Source organism: Sciurus vulgaris, assembly GCF_902686455.1.
Source record: "Sciurus vulgaris genome assembly, chromosome: 1".
NCBI lineage: Eukaryota > Metazoa > Chordata > Mammalia > Rodentia > Sciuridae > Sciurus > Sciurus vulgaris.
The window spans coordinates 11,075,415-11,091,911 of NC_136461.1; the positions used below are offsets into that span (position 1 = coordinate 11,075,415).

The following is a 16,497-nucleotide window of genomic DNA, read 5'->3' on the forward strand; positions in this document are numbered from 1 at the left end:
AGCCTCAGACACGTGGGGCTCTGCCTGCATCTGGACTGGGCGGTGCTGGGGACTGAGTCCTCAGCCTCTGTCTCCCGGAGGCACTGTCAGAACCAAGTTGAACCCACTGCCAAATCAGTTGCTTCTTACACATCTGGTGTCAGGAGTGGCCTATGATAGTAGCGTCTGAGAAACTGAATAGACATGGTTTCTTCCCCTGTGACAGGATCTCCAAAGCCAGCAATGGTGCATTGAGTCCTCTCACTTCCTCCTGGCCTTCCTCCTTCAGGTGTCTTTCTAATCCAGCCAGGGAAGGTTCCATTCCCAGGACTCGGGGGATTAGATTGAGCTCAGCCACAGCATCTAGGATAATCTCCTCAAGTCAAAGTCCACAGCCTTAATCACATCTGCAGAGTCCCTTTTGCCTTGGAAGGTAACCTATCCCAGGGTCCTGGGGACTGGGGCTTGGACACCTCTGGTGGAACATGATGATTCTGCTTGCCAGGCACAGTTACTTCTTTTCCTTCTTTCTTTCTTTCTTTTTTTTTCTTTTCTTTTTTTTTTTTTTTTTTGTAGTGCTGTGGATTGAACCCAAGATCTTGTGTGCGAGAGGCAAGTACTCTACCAACTGAGCTGTCTCCCCAGTTCCAGTTACTTCTTTTTTATGGAAATGATACTGTTTACATTTAATGTACCTACGTCAACTTTGCTATTCAAGTACATTTGTTTTCCAGTGAAACCAGTGGTTGACTTGGGTATTCGTAGCACAATTCTTAGGTGGAGAACAAACCAAGAAAGCCAGGTGGTGAGCCAGCCAGTTAATAACAGATTTGGGAAACTGAGGCCTGACTGAGAAGGTTCCAGAGACCCAGCCCAAGTCAGGAAGCAGCTAGAGTTGGGAAAACATAGTGTCCCTTTCATAGGAAGCCCGTCCCCTGGACCTAACAACAGTCGTGTTGACATAGCCCTGCCGATCAAAGCAAGCCCCTAACTGCCCCGGGCCAGTTCCTGCGGCTCACTCAGGGATCCGGTCCGGATCTGGTAAATATAAAAGATCTGGCCCCCAGGGTGGAGTGTCTACATCCTGCAAGAGGCAGTGAGGACGCGTCCCCTCCTGCCAGCCCTGGACAGGCCCTGTGGCAGCAGCATGGCTCCCTCAGAGGACTCTAGGGACTGGAGAGCCAGTCTCAAAGACACCGGCCTAGAGACCAGCTCTGGTAAGAGGTGGCAAGGGCACCTCAGCCCGGAAGGAAGACCAGCTGAGGGGAGGTGGGCAGGCCAGGTGGGGGTCTGAGGGCAGACACCCCACGGTGGCGTGGGGGAGCTTCATGTGCTTCCTGAATTAGCCACCCTACCAGCACAGAAGTGTCCTACCAGCCGGGTGAAGAGTGCATAATCAAGAGAACAGGCATATCATTTAGTTAATGTGAAAAGTTGCTTTTTTAAGAGCACAGACTGTGGATTTAGACAGACCAGCTTTGACCCTTGCTTTATTGATAAATCGATTGATTTGTTTGTTCACTCTTCTTACCACTTAATAGGCTCTGAGCTAGGGAGGAGGCGGGGATCCCTAGGCAGATAACACTGGGCATGGATAGGATTCTCTGAGGCCATGGACAAAATTCTGAGGGGAAAATTCAGGTATGATGGTGCACACCTATAGTCCCAGTGACTCGGGAGGCTGAGGCAGGAGGATTCCAAGTTAGAGGACAGCAACTTAGACCCTGTCTCAAAATAAAAAGAGCTATAGCTCAGTGGTGCACTCCCTGGGTTCAATCTCCAGTACCACAAATAAAATGAAATTAAAAGGGCTGGCGTATAGTAGCTCAGTGGTATTTGCCTAGCATGCTTGAACCCCTGGGTTTAATTCCCAATGCTGCAGAAAAAGTTACAAATAAGAAAAGATCATGTGTGCGTGGGGTGTGGTACGCCATGGCGAGCCCCGAGGACCACCAATGCCACATGAGTTGAGCTTCAGCTTCCTCACCTGTAAACGGCCTTCCTCTTCCTCTTGACTGAGGATCTTGCTGTTCCCAGTGTGGTCCGTGGACCAACAGAATCCGCATCTCTTGGGAGCTTGTTAGAAAGGCAGCACGTCAGCGCCCCTAGGCCCCAGGAGCACGGCCCCTGGGCAGTTCCTGTGCACGGGAACGTGGAGAAGCCCTGGTGTGCTGGACTTGGGGCTCCTGGAAGGTAGATGGTGATGGGTTCAGAAACCAGGAATTCAACTTGGGTCTCGGGCTGGGGGCACCGCAGAGCAGTAGGGCGCTTGCCCAGTGTGTGCAAGGCACGGGGTTCCATCCCCGGTGCCACCAAAAATAGCGTAAAAATAAACTTGGGTCTCTCCCATGCTGAAGTCATATTCTAAGTCCCACCTGTCCTGTCACCGTGCATCACTCACCCTACAGAACAGATGAACGAATGACTCAGTGAGACCCTGTCCCTTGCTGTGCTCTTGCAAACCTTGGTCTTTCCCCTCCTCCTAGGTGGGAAGCTGGCCCGCCGGCAGACGGCCGTGCCCACCGCCCACATGACTGTCATCATCGACTGTGTCCGGGGGAAGCGGCTCTCCCTGGCGGCACCCCCAGTGCTGCCCCAAGTCCCCAGTCGCAGCCAGGGACCTGTCCGTCTGCCCATGAAGACCTATATTGTATTCTGTGGGGAAAACCGGCCCCAATCAGCTCTGGACACCCCCTTGGGTGGGGGCTGCCTCGCCCAGGCCAAGGATGCCCTGCCATCCTGCAGAGGAGTTATGGGCCCCACTTCCCCTGCAGATGGCCTGCCCTGCCCCCAGGGGGTTCCAAAAGCCAAGGGGAGCCCTTTAAAGACTGGGCCCGCAAGGTCTTCAACCTGGGGGACAGTCAAGGGCTCCCTCAAAGCTCTCTCTTCCTGTGTCTGTGGGCAGACTGATTAACGGGAAGGGTGGGCTGTGGGAAGAGGGGTTGCCATACCAGGTCCCAATTCCCCGGGGGCTGTGACTCCCAGGCCAGCCTCCTTTCCCCAGGCCCACTAAAGGACAAGGGAGACAACGTCTGGTGCACGTCTGTGTCCTCCATCCTTCCTGTCCCTGCCAGCCTTTCAGCCAAGGCCCACCAGGACACCCCTGCATGGAAAGAGACTAATGGTTGGCCCAGCGGATACTAAGGGAGCATCTTCTACGTGCTGGCCCTGGGCAGAGCTGGGGCGTCCTTCTGGTTTTCTTGAAGCTTATATTCTCGGGGCTGGGGGTGGGAAGAAGAGTCCAACGAGCAACCAAATAAATAAAGAAGGTGATTTTGAACCCCAGTGAGTGCTAGGCAGGAACTGAAGCCAGCTGCCAGGCAGGCGTGGCTGGGGGACAGCGCTCCTGATATGGTGCTCGGGAGAGGCCTTGCAGAGCAGGGGACACTTAAGGGACTGTTGGAAACGTGGGAAGCAGCCGGCCCTGTGGGAATCCAGCCTCGCCAGGGCACCTGCTGCATCTTGACCCAGGCAGACCATGGCGGGGGCCAGTGCCCCTGCGTGACAGGCAGGGCTGGCATGCAGCTGCTGTCATCTTGGTTCAGATGCAGGCGGGGAGGCGGCTGGGAGGGCATGGGCCACTGGATGGGCCACTCGAGGGTGTGGCAGGGGGTTGGGAGGCTTGGGGCAGTGGCCAAAGGAAACTCAATCCCAGAAGGCAGCCTGGGGTGACCTGAGGATCCAAGCTAGCCCGTAAGGAGAACTGGCTTCCCCGAAGGGACGGAGGTGCTCAGAAGTGAAACGGGCATCACATCCGAGCAAATGGAGATGGTGTATTGAGCATCACCCACACCGGGCTCATACTGCCCGCTAGGGATACAGGAAACAAGGGAGCACGTCCCCACAGGGCCGTCCCGTTCCAGAGCAAGGTGGGGTCACTGATGGCGTCAGCGCCCGGATAAAAACTGCCACACGTTCATTTATTTGTTCAGTGACAATTTGGCTAGGCATCTACAAACCCTGACAATGAACACACACTGGCCATTTCCTCTGTGCCTGGGAACCGAGGTTCTCACGGTGTGGTGTAAGGGAACACTGTTTTTGTGCCCATTTCTCTGGTTAGGAACAGAGGCACAGAGAGGCTGAGGACTGCTCTCGAGGTCCACAGGCTGGTACAGTTGAGTTAGTCTGGTGCCCAAGTTCTCATTCCTAATGGTGGGCCTCATTTGGGAGGGTCTCTTCTGGGCAGAGGGGACCCTGAGAGACTAGACGCAACTCTGCTCCAGCAGCGTACAGCCTGGTGGGCAAGAAAAGAAGGGAAGCAGTTACCAGCTCCCAATAAGTGTGGTTGCAAGAGCTGGGCATGATGGCACATGCCTGTAGTCCCCGTCTCTTAGGAGGCAGAGGCAAGTTCAAGGCCAGCCTTGGGAACTTAGTAGAACCCTGTCCCAAAGAAGGGAAGGAAGCTGTGGCAGAGTGCCCTGGGTTCAATCCCCAGTACCATAGTAATAACAATAACAATGACAACTGTGATGGTTTAGGTCAGAGGGGTCCCCCAAAAGCTCACGTGTGAGACAATGCAAGAAAGTTCAGAGGTGAAGTGATAGGGTTATGAGCGTTTTTAACTTAATTGGTGCATTAATCCCCTGAGAGGGATTAACTGGGTGGTAACTGTGCTGCAGGAGGTCGGTCCCTGGGGGCGCGCCTTGGAGGTATATATTCTGTCCTAGTTGAGTAGAGCTCTCTGCTTCCTGGTGCCATGTCCCCAGCTGCTCTCCTCCGCCACACCCCTCTGCCATGTCCTGCCTCATCTTGCGCCCAGAGCAATGGAGCTGTCTGTCTATGGACTGAGATCTCCGAAACTGTGAGCCCCCAAAGAAACTTTTCCTTCTCTAAAATTGTTCTTCTCGGGTCTTTCAGTCACAGCGGTGAAAAAGCTGACTAAAACAATAAACATAAATAAAATAAAATTTTAAAACACAAAGTGTAACAGCAAGGGAAACCAAGATGTCAGGCACAGAGGAAGGTGACCGGTTCACTCTGGGGACAGGAGGTCAGCGAGGGCATCCTGCAGGAAGTGATAGCTAAACAGATCTGACCAGAGAGTGAGTACGCAAGGGGAGGGGTCCAGTGGGCTTTAGGCAGGAGGACCAGGGCCATTCAGTCTGACCATTCATGCATTCATTCACCAAATATTGATTAGTCACCAGTGTATGCCAGGCTCTGGGCTAGACCCTGGAATGGATCAATGAATAAGACAGACAAGGCCTAGCATGAAGGAGCTTGTCCTCTAGTTGGGGACAGGGGCAGAAGTCAAATTAGAGATCAAAGAGATTATGAATCTTTAGTTTTGTTCTGAATGGAACACAGGAAATCGTAAGCAGAGACGCCAGGCCCAAGCTCACCTTTGAAAAGAACGTAGGCAGACTGTTGGAAGCCCTGGAGGCTGAGAGAAGGGAGCCACCAGAGAGGAGGTGACAGTTATAATCTGGATGAGGGCTGTGGTGGAGCTCAGTAGTAAAGCACTTATCTGGCATGCGTGGGGCAGTGCAAAAGTAGAGTAAGCTGGGCGACATACGTCTATTAGGAAAGCTATCTTGAGGTCAGCCTAAGTCAAGGCTGCAAAGACCCCTAAGACCCTGGAGGAAAGCAGTCTTGTGGCTGCACATCCACACCCCCACCAGGAGGTGTCGCCCTATCCTCAGACTGGCGAGCACTGCGCACTCACAGAAGCACCTGCCAGCAGCTTGGTGGGTGTTTCCCAAGTCAGGCTTCCTTCTAATCAACGCCCTTTCATCCAGAATAACAAGTGGTCGCTTTGTGCCAGGCATGGTGACATTTCAGAATTAGTAGTGGGGTCTTGGTGAAGATTCAGAGAGCTCATTCATTTATCACTTGCTCAGTAAAGGCAGAGTCACTATTACTATTGTCTAGATTTTTTTTTTTTGGTAGCCACGATTGAACCCAGTGAGTTCAGAGGTGTTTAACCACTGAGCCACATCCAGTCCCTTTTGTTTAGTTTTATTTTGAGACAGGGTCTTGCTAAGTTTCTCAGGGTCTCGCTAAGTTGCTGAGGCTGGCTTTGAACTTGTGATCCTCCTGCCTCTGCCTCCTAGCTGCTGGGATTACAGGCGTGTACCACCATGTGCAGCTTAATTCTTTTTTTTTTTTTTTTTTCCTGATGGTACTGAGGATTGAACTCAATGGTGCCAATCACTGGGCTACATCCCAGGCTTTTTATTATTTTATTTTGAGAGGGGGCCTCATTAAGTTGCCCAGGCTGACCTTGAACTTGCCATGCTCCTGCCTCAGCCTCCTGAGTCTCTGGAATTACAAGTGTGCCCCACCGAGCCTACAGGCCAGACAGTTCTTAGGCACCACCGGCAACACCAGTTGACTTCACCCGTTACAGCCTTGGCAGTGGGTATGATTTTCATTGCTTTACAGATGAGGAAATGGAGGCACAGAGATCTCCAACCAGAGAGAGGCAGAGCCCAAACCCAAGCCTGGCGTGGAAGCAGAGTGTGCTTTAGGCGCTTGGTGCACACTTGCTGAGTGAGTGAGTGAGGGCAGGCCTGGCGTGCAGGGAGTGTTCGGTGACTCAGCGGGTGAGTGGGGCCCTCCACGTGGTGGAGGGTGAGTCGGAACGTGGGAAGATGACCGGTTCAGCAGGACCCAGGCATACAGAGACCCCTGGGACATATGGGGAGGTGGGGCAGCTGCTGATCCCTCCCCTACTGCAGCTCTGGTCTGGGGCTGAGGCTGGTGACAGGAGAGCCATTGGCATGGAGGTGGGTGACAGTCACTCAGAGGAGGTTTGGAGGGAGGCCCGAGGTAAAGGAAGCATAAGAGCATTTGGGATGGGCTGGGGCAGGACAGCTCCGTGGCAGGGTGCTTGCCTAGCATGCACGAGGCCCTGGCTCTGTCCCCAGCACTGCCTAAGTAAATTATTTTTTTTTTAAATAAGCAAAAAACACCCCTGGGTGCCTCCCACGCAGTCTGCGCTGTCTGGTTCCCGGGGGCTGAGCTGCTTCACTTCCCTGAGAGCCACCTGACTCCTCTGTGATTGTAAACAACACACAGAAACACCACACAGGTGTGTACAGGTAAGCAGGTTCTGTCCTGCCCTGCGGCCAGCCCTGCCCTCCACAACCTGCCATGGAAGAAGCGCATGCACTTCGGTGTCCCCTGATCTATGCCTGCGTCCTTGGAGTCCCCCTTGAACTGGGGGCAACATCTTACTGGTCCCCTCATTAACCCCGAGGCAAGGAAAATGTGAGTGTGTGTGGGGCGGTGCTGGGGATGGAACCCAGGGCCTGCTCGCTGCAGGCCAGCGCTCCCCTGAGCTCCACCCCAGGCCAAGGTGAGCAGAACCTTCAGTGGGAAGGTCAAAGGGCAGAAGCCTCTTTTGGAAAAACAGTCTGGGGTTTTCTCAAAGCAGCATGGAGCCTCCACGAGACCCAGCTGCTCCGCTCTGGGCCCACGCCCACGGGCACAGGAAGACCCGCTCATACGAAGCCCGCGTGTCAGCCGTACAAGTCACAAAAGCTTAGAGGTGAGAACAGCTCAAGTGACCATCGACTGACCAAGGGATGGACAAGTGCAGTGTCCGTTTGAAACAGAGGTGGCCTGACCTTGGATTTTTCCTACCAACCCGGATTACAGGTCCCCACTGGCTGACTCCACCAGTCGCAAGTGGACGGCGTCACTGAACCAGCGAGTGGAACCTGAGTGCCAGAATGGCCCCAGGTTGGCTGCCACACCTCTCGGGGCTAAGTCCCCAATGTCACAGCACCCAAGCAACCTGCCTCTCCTCTCCGGCCCCCTGGCCAGCAGCCTGGCTCTGTGCCCTTCCGGGAGCAGCCAAAGGACCCTCACCCCTTCTTGTAGCCCCCAGGTCCCCACAGGAGGCCCCAGGACTTGGCACCGGCCCCCACTGGCTATGGGCAGAGGGCACCGGGTGCTGGCTGAGGCTGGCCTGGCTGTGCTGACTGTAAACAGCAACCCCGCAGAGCCCGGCGCGGGCACAGGCCAGCAGCTCCAGCACCTCTTGTTTGGGGCTAGAACCTGGCTAAGTGGGACCTTGTCTTGCCCGGAAAGCCACCACCCCCACTACATAAGAGCTTGGCACTTCCCCAGTGTCCACTAAACCCTGCTGGCTGGCCCCGCAGAGCCACCTGAGAGGGCAGCCTGCCCGCCTTGGAGACCCCTTCCCTCTCTGCCCCCAGGGCCCAGGCTGGACCTCCTTTGAGGGGGAGGAGCTTTAAGCTCCTGTCACAATGGGGCTGGGGGCAGTGAGGGTGACTCTGGGGACACGGGGATCAAATCTAAATGAGACCCCAGCAGCCGAGGCTTCCCGGGCGTCCTCCGTGCCCACCGCATGCCAAGCACTTCACATGGTTGATTCACTGAATGTACAAGCAACCCAGCAGGTGGGGACCATGGGCCATTTTACGGAAGTCCCACTGAGGCGGGGGGTTGAGTACCTGCTCAGAATCGCAGGGCTCAGAAGCAGCAGGTCTAGATCTGCCCCAGACAGTCTGGCTCCAGGGTCCTTGACTGACACCCCCACTCTTGACTGAGGCTGGCCAGATTCTTTTTCAGTCCATAAACATTTGCATTGTTCCTTTTCCATCCATTAGTCATTTTTTTTTCTTTTTTTTTTTTTTTTTGCGGTGCTGGGGGTCAAACCCAGGGCCTTGTGCTTGCAAAGCAAGCACTCTACCCACTGAGCTATGTCCCCAACGCCCCCCTTTTCCATCCAGACTCGGGAACAAGATGGCAAACTAAGGTGCTATCCAGCATGGGGAGCGGTATCCCGACGGGCTGGGGACACAGGAGGAGGGAGGTGGCGTCCATGGAGGGACAGGGCCTGAGATTTTCGTTTCACCTCCACCGCTAACTTGCTGTGTGACCCTGGGAAAGGCCTACCCCTCTCTGGGCCTAGGTTTCCCCATCATATCATGATTTTTGGCTGGCTTCCTGAGAGGCGGCACTGGCCAATCAAGTGGGTGGCCTCCGACTCTGCCCGCCCTCCCCGCCAGGCCTGCGCTACTTTCATACCAATTGGCTTCCTTCGGAAGACGAGGTTTGGGAAGGGGGTCTGAATGTCAGCCTGAGGCTTCTTGTGCTTTGTGATTGAGCTGGCACCTCTGGAGGGCTTTCTGGAGGAAGAGGCCTTTGACCTTAAAAAAGGAACATCTTCTGTCTTTTTCTTACAGGGCTGGGGCCTTCAGAGAAACGGAGGCAGCACAGAGACCCCCTTTCCAACCCCGATTCTTACAAACAGGCCAGAAGGATTTCAGACATGTCACTCAGAGTAACAGGCGTGAGTTTACTAGATGGGATGGAAGGGAGAACAGGGTACCCTCTTAAAGGAGAGAGTGGGTCCTCTCAGACCAGAGGGACAGGGGCCTCTCTGCCCTCGCTGTGACAGGGCTCCGGGGACGTTTCCAGAGAGGCCCGCCCAGGTCCACCTCTTGACTTTTGACTGACAACAGGATGACATCAGACCTTCAAGTACCCGGGGTGCGTGACAGCTCTGGGTCACTTTGGCCCTTGCTGACTGGTTCTACTTGGAATCCGTTCTTACGGATTTTATGATTAGGAGGAATTATCTTTATCTCCCTGAGTTCTCAAACCTGGTCTGCGTAGGGGTCACGGAAGTGCCCCTGCAGGGTTGTGTTGTCCTGGTCCTGGAGGCCGCTTCTCTCCTGCGGTAACAGGTGGTCTGCTGAGGAAGGTAACAGACCTGTGGACTTAAGCCAGACAGGGCTGCAGGTAAATCGCTTCTTAAAGGTGAAGGCGGTGTGTGCGAACAGCACGGTGGCCCCAGGCTATAGAATTACTCCCTAACCCCTTGCCCACCACTCAGTGGTCTGTCCCCTATCACTCTTAGGGTCTGTGACACCACCTGGCCTAGACTTCCCCACAGGTCTCCAGGACAGAGGTTACATCCTTTCCACTTCCCCCAAAGTTACAAGACCTGCAAGTCCCCTTTCCCTGAAAGAGCTGTGGGGGGTTGGGGGGGTCCATGACTTCCTGTTGGGTGGGGGTGGATTGATGGGGCTGACCCAGCAGAGAACTCTCAGAGAGTCAAAGATTCAAATTCCAGCCAGGCAACTTACAAGCTGGGTGACCTTGGGCCAGTTACTTGTCCTCTCTGAACCTCCATATCCTTCTCCGTCCGATTATAATTAGTACCTACCTTGTGGGACGGCGGTGGGGATGAGCAGTGCGCCTGGCACACACTGGGCGCTCGATGAATGGGCAGCTAAAATTACTCCTCCCGGGCGGGGGCAGCCCGGCCTATGTTTAGCCTGGAAGGGGTCCGCGGAGACAAAGCCGCCCGCGGGGGGTGGAGCCGAGGATCGGCGGGCGGCGCCCCCACGTCCCCGCCTTCGCCTGCCGCAGGGTCACCTTGGCTGGAGCGCCGGCCAAGGGCTCCCTGAGACCGGACCAGCCGGTCCCTAGCGGCCGATCGCTCTCCGGCGCAGCCCTGGTGCCCCACACTGCGATCCCACCGGGAAGTCGCCCCCTTTCCCATCCCGAGGCAGCTGCCTGGCTGGGGTCCCGGCGCCCAGGCGAACTTGACCTTGGGTGGGGGGCGAAGACGCGAAGCCCGTTGGGCCTGTCCCCACCCCCAGCCCCGCGCGGATGAATGTCGGGTCTGCAAATAGCCCAGTGGAATCAGTGAGTCATGGAGGCTGGAAATACCGCACCCCTTCTCCTCCCTCCCGTCCTCTGACCGCAGTGCCTGGTACTCCGATTTCAGTCGTGTCTGGGGGTGTTCCGGGTGGGGGTTCCTCCAGAGAGCCCCCCAGGCTTCCTGCACCAGCCAGCACTCCACCTTGTCCCCCGCTTCCAGCCGGCTGTGCTCAGGAGCTGTGTGACCTTGGGCCAGTCACTCAGCCTCTCTGGGCCTCAGAGCCTCCATCGGGTAGAAGGACTTCAAAAGTCAGGCGACCTTGTGCAACCTTCCCAATTTTGTGTCCCTTCGCCTGGGACAGTGCTGGGTGCAGTTCTGGGTACATAGTAACGAACAATAAATGTCTCTTGAATGTAAAGGGAGGAAGCAAGCAGCTGGGGGACTGAGTGTGCAGAGATTTTCACTGAAATAATCCTGGGATTCCTGCAGGTGGGTCTGGGGAGCCCAGGGAGGCCAGGGGGCACCCATGTTTCCTGAGGACTTGAACTTGAACTTGTCTATTTATCCTGGGGTTCCCCCTCCTGGCTGGGTAGAGGAGTCCAGGCGGTGGACCCCACAGTCTGCAGGGGTTCCAGCCCCACACTCTCCGGGGGCCCCATCACTTCTTCCCCAGGGCCCCAGAGTGGCTCCCTGCACCCCGAGGGCTGAGGCAGGGGCGCCACCTGCCTGGGCTCCCAAAGACTGAGCCATCACTCACCCTCACCCTTCTGTGTGGGAGACTGAGCCAGTCTTTGGGGCGGTTGAGGCTCCCCAGGTTGAAGGTCGGTGGGCTCCCTAGCCTGGCTCTGGGACCAGGAGGAAGCTGGACTGAAGGGCTTCCTGTGACTGCCCTTCCCAGCAGGATGAGGAGCGTCGGGGTGCAGGCCGCGGGGCCTGAGAGGAACCTCAGTGCGCAGAGGCGGGGGCTGCCAGCAGCTGAGGCATCCTGGGTTCAAATCCCACCTTCAGCGAAAAAGCCTGACACCCTACAGCTCAGACTCGGTTTTCCCGTTGATAAAAATGGAAACACTAAGTCTGGTGTTTTGGTTTTTTTGGGGGGTACTGAGGATTGAACCCAGGAGTACTCCACCACTGAGCCACATCCCCAGCCCTTTTTATTTTTATTTTGAGACAGGGTCTTGCTACATTGCCCAGGCTGGCCTTGAACTTTCTGTTTTTCTGCCTTGGCCTCGTGAGTTGGCAGGATTACAGGTTTCGGCCCCAGTTCCCAGGCTAATCCAATTTTTGAATGCTCCCAATCCAGCCTCCGCCATTGGTTAGTGCTGAGTATTTGAGGGATAATGAGATGTGCGGGCGTGTGCATGTGTGCGTGTGCATGCATGTGCATGGGTATGCATGTGTGTGTGCCTGTGTGCACGTGTGTGCGCATGCATGTGTGTGTGTGTGTGCGTGCATTACACACACCGAGCTCTAGGTTCATAGATTGAGAAGGGGGAGGGACGGCTGCGAGATCCCTGTTTCCACCCGCACCCCGGGGTCCTGTCTGCTGGAGAGCAGCCTCTCTTTGGCCCAGCCTCACCTGGAGGCACCAGCAGGTCAGGCACAGCAGGAGTTTCACACCATTTATCACCAACCAGCTGTATTGGAAAAACCCCATCTGAGCACAGACACAACGTGCCCAGCCTGGCACAGCTGGCTGGCTGGGGCACAGGGCAGCGGGCAGCCTGCCATCTGGTTTGGGGCTTGGAGGGTGGCAGAGGGAGGTTTCCGGGATGGCCGTCTCCTGGCCTCCCTGGGCCCTGCAGTTCCATCTGGATGGGCACCTCTGCCTTTGGCCTCCTCTCGTCTGCTCCCCTTGGCCAAGGCAGTTCCCGTCCCCAGACCGCTGCCCGTGCCTTGCAGAGAGTCCACAGATCAAAGGATTGGTCTGTCTGTCTGCTCTGCAGATGATTCGCCCAGAAGCCCTGCCTGTCCCCATCCTCTTTCCCCGAAGTGAGTTCTGTGGGACCTCCCTGTCCCTCCCAACCCCCGAATTAAGTAAAGGAGACCATATCTGGAATCTGGGGTCCACGGGTGAGGCAAGGGGGGTCCTTGGCCTGCCCTGGGCAGAGGGGCTGGCCCGCCTGGGGCCTGGGGCTGTGGGGGCTGAGAGGTCCTGCAGGCTGCCATGGAGGGGCAGGGAGACGCGGCTGGCAGGCCAGCCAGGGGAGGTGGCTGGGGTGGGCGGGGCGGGGGAGGCCCTCAGATTTTTATCTCCGTCCGGAAGATCTGCTGGACATGCTCTGTGTGTGGGTGACGCCGTGCCCGTATGGTGAGGCTGCCGTCCTCCCGCAGGGCTGAGGTCACCGATGTCGGGTCCACGTCCTCCGGCAGCTGACACTTGTGAGCAAAGGTGTTCATGACCGTGCCGTCTGCCGCCAGCTGTGGAGGGCCATAGGTCAGGCAGGCCGTCCCCGCCTGTCCTGCTCACCTCAAGCCACAAGCCCTTCTCCCCAGTCCTGTCCCAGCCGGGCCCGAGGGCTGAGGGCTTCTGCTGTCAGTGTGGAGGGGTGGCCAGGGCAGCCACTGGCTCTGCAGGGACAGGTGCAGACGTGCATGGAGGGGCTCCAGTAGTCCCAAGGGAGGACAAGGGGCTCAGCGCCGGGGTGGCCCCAGCAAGGGCAGAGGCTGTGACAGATAGGACTCTGGACTCCTTAGCAATGCCCTCTTGGATACCCAGACACGCGGGGCCTGCCTACCAGGACCAGGCCACCACCCACCCCCGCAGCTCAGCCAGCACATAGCGTCCAGAGGAGTCTAGCCGGCTGAGTCACTGTCAGGGTGGCGGGGCTGGCACGTGCTGCCCCTGGCCCTGGTCCTTGGCACTGGTGGCCGGGGTTCTCAGGACCAGCTCCGTGTGCCCAGGGGAGGAAGCCCCTGGGGTCAGAGGAGCCTGTGCCCATCTCTGACAGGCGATGGCCACTGTGGCCTGGGGCCACTTCCTCAGCAGACCGGGCCACGCCTTTCTCTGAGGCGAAGGCCCCAGTGTCTCCTGGGAGCTCAGACTGAGGGACTCTGGTGACCCAGTGACCCTGGGACCTGTGGGTGAGGAATGTGTGGTCAGGAGTGTGTGACCCTCAACTGCAGGGACTCTGTCCAGCCTCGGACCCAGGTGGGGGGCAGGGAGGGGAGGCCTCTGCCGCCAGAACTGCCTCCTCATGCCACCCTCGTCATCTACCTCCTGTCCCTCGTGACTCACCCCTTGGGTTCCCTATGTCCAGATCCCTCTATCCCTCTCCCACCCACCCCCATTGGGCTCCTGAAGGCTGAATCTGGCAGCTTTCAGAGGGTGGGGGGACCCCTGCCCCAGGAGCTACAGGGACGAGCTCTCCAGCTGGCCTGGGCGAGTTTGGGTGGGGAGGGGACACCGGTGAGGGTCCGGGGTCTCAGGGTGGAGGTGTGAGTAGGGGACGCTGAGGGCGGGGCCAGGCAGGGGGCGCAGGGGGAGGCCCGGCTCACCTTCTCAGCCCGCACCTCGATGTGGTTGTTGGAGGTGGTGACGATGATGTCCTCGGGCGAGAAGTCCCTCACGTCCACCGCAAATTCATAGGCGTCTCCGAGGGTCTTGATGTTGCCAGGCCCCGCAGGGCGGGCTGTGGGGAGGGCACGTGAGCTGGGCACGGGCAGGGGTGGTGTCCAGACTTGCCCTGGGTCCTCTCCTGGGAAGCAGGTGGCTGTCCCAGGCCACCTCCCCTCAGCCGAGCTTGGGGCCCCTCCTCACCGTCCTGGCCCAGCTTCCATGGCGGGTGGCCTCCCTTGACACATAGTGTGCGTGCCTGCGCGTGCATGTGCACGTGTGTGGCACCGTCTGCAGCGGCCCATGCAGGCGGGAGGCTGAGGGTGCATGCTGCACCTGCCACAACTGCCACACCTCTGCCCTCCAGCCCTCTGGGGTCCTAGCCAGAGCCTGGTCACAGGTGCACGGTCACCGAAGCCGCATCTCACCCCAGGGCCACCATTGCTCCTTGGAGGTCCACCTGTTTCCAAGGCCACCTCTGTCTGGCAGCACAAGTGGATGCTGTGTGCAGCACCCTTGCTGGCTGGTGGCAGCCCCCGGGGGGTCCCCAGCCCGAGCATCTCCCCTCCCCTCAATTCCCAGCACTTGCCTGGGAAGGCCAGGGGCTCGGAGTGGGGTCGCATGAAGCTGCCGAAGTCCTCGGAAAACATGCTCAAGGCCTTCTCCATGGGTGGGTCCTGGGCTGGGAGGGCCCGGGAGGCCGAGGAGGAGGAGGAGGAGGAGGAGGAGGAGGAGGAGTGGAAACTTCTCTCCGCTCTGAAGGAGGAGGAGGTCCGGTGGCTCATCCACAGGCGGCACCGGGTCCTGTCCAGGCGGACAGAGGCTGGGCAGGAGAAGGATGTGGGCGCAGGCCTCCCGGGGAGCGTGCTGGGCCCAGACTGCCAGCGCTTTATAAGGCCCGACGGTCCCTGGGCCCAGGGCCAGCCCCCTTGTCTACCAGCTAAATTTAGGCCTCTCCATGGCCCGGAGGGGGCTGGAAATCTTCTCCGAGAACCGGCGCTGCTGACAGCCCGACACACGCAGGCCGGAGGGCTGAGCTCACCCTGACATTCCAGGCCTGGCTCCAGCCCCACGGCCTCCGCACCCCACAGGGCAGGCTGGGCCCTGTCCCCTGGCCCTGTGCTGGAGTCCTGTGCTGCCCTAGGACTCTGTAGGTTTGGTGACTCCTCCAGCAGCTCGGGGACTCTCTGGGGACTGTGCTTCCCCCATCAGAGTGCTCCTTGAGGCCCTAGAGGGGCAGGACCCCTGCTGGGTGCTGGGCAGGCTCGGGCAGCCCTGCGGGGTGGGTAGAGTGTGCAGCTATGGCCCTCCCAGCTCCCTCGGGGACCTGGATTCCTTGTCCCCTACCCCCTTCTCGGAATACTTAGGGGCCCAGAGAGAAGAAAGCTGGCAGTGCCAGGCAGGGCTGGGGGTTGGGCCCACACTGGGGGTGGGGCAGATAATTTGGTCATTGTCCCTAAAGATCTAGGAGGTCAAGTTCCCAGCAACTGCCAGCTTGACCTCCAGCTCAGAGGAGATCCTGGGCTGCAGGCAGGCGACTCTGAGCTAGAGGAGCATTCTGGACCCAGAGTCCCCACTGGGAGCTCTCCAGCGGGGCCCCCTGGGACCCCCAAGCTCACAGGAGGAGGAATCGTGCCCATTTTATAGACTGAGAAATGGAGCCTCAGAGGACTAGACCTTGTGAAGGGAGAGGGGTGGGATTAGAAGCTGGAGGTGTCGGATCCCAGACCCTCCTGAAGGTGCGCTGTGGCAACAGGCTGGCCCAGAGCCCCGAGAAGCCCGCCTGTGCCCCCTGCTCAGAGAGCCGCGGCTGAGGGGCTGGGCCAGGAGGTGGACGCAGGGGACAGCTCTGTCCAGGTGGCGGTCTGGGGCCTTTGCTCTGCTCCAGCGCCTCCCCTTCCTTCCCTCACCCGAGACCTGATTGCTCAGTCCACTGGAGCCCCGTCCAGGTGCCCCGTCTCTGTGGCAGGGCCTTCCTGCGCTCTAAGACCTCTGTGCAGTGTCCCCTTCCCCTGTCTGCCGAGGCGTCACGGGGTGGGGGGGTGTTACTACAGGGGGGCCGCCCCTCCCCCGGCTCCCATGAGGCCCAGCTTGGAGCTTCGCCCTGGGGGCTCCTACACAGGGCCGTCACTGGGCAGGGCAGGGCCAGGGGCCAGGGTGGCGCTGGAGCAAGAGGGGTCTGTCGCCCCATGGAGATTCTGGCCTGTGTTGGCCCATCTTGACGGAGGGGGTTCTGGCAGTGCCCAGGGAAGGTACCAGCAGTGAGGTGAGGTGGGGGCAGGACGAGGGGCCCAGGAGCCCGCAGCAGGAGCCAGGGCTAAATGCAGACACTCAGTCATGGTGCTGAGGGCCTGAGTCATGGCCCCTGGATGTC

The 16,497-nt window shown here is 58.3% G+C and overlaps 2 protein-coding genes and 1 long non-coding RNA gene across 3 annotated transcripts; 2 read left to right on the forward strand and 1 right to left on the reverse strand.

Moving 5' to 3' along the window:
• Positions 1-1,065: 1,065 nt before the first annotated feature.
• Positions 1,066-6,478, forward strand: SRARP (steroid receptor associated and regulated protein). Its single transcript, XM_079117434.1, has 3 exons — positions 1,066-1,196; positions 2,466-3,264; positions 6,367-6,478. Exons 1-2 carry the CDS (start codon positions 1,127-1,129, stop codon positions 2,891-2,893), a joined length of 498 nt encoding a protein of 165 aa, XP_078973560.1. The 5' UTR covers positions 1,066-1,126; the 3' UTR covers positions 2,894-3,264; positions 6,367-6,478.
• A 5,711-nt stretch (positions 6,479-12,189) lies between these two features.
• Positions 12,190-14,937, reverse strand: HSPB7 (heat shock protein family B (small) member 7). The gene is made up of 3 exons (XM_079117473.1): positions 14,713-14,937; positions 14,066-14,199; positions 12,190-12,988 (listed from the first exon to the last, which is right to left on the reverse strand). The coding sequence occupies exons 1-3, from the start codon at positions 14,906-14,908 to the stop codon at positions 12,809-12,811; spliced, it is 510 nt and encodes a 169-aa protein (XP_078973599.1). The 5' UTR covers positions 14,909-14,937; the 3' UTR covers positions 12,190-12,808.
• Positions 14,198-14,861, forward strand: LOC306647903. The gene is made up of 2 exons (XR_013760211.1): positions 14,198-14,628; positions 14,675-14,861. It is a non-coding gene; the product is annotated as an uncharacterized lncRNA (long non-coding RNA).
• Positions 14,938-16,497: the final 1,560 nt, after the last annotated feature.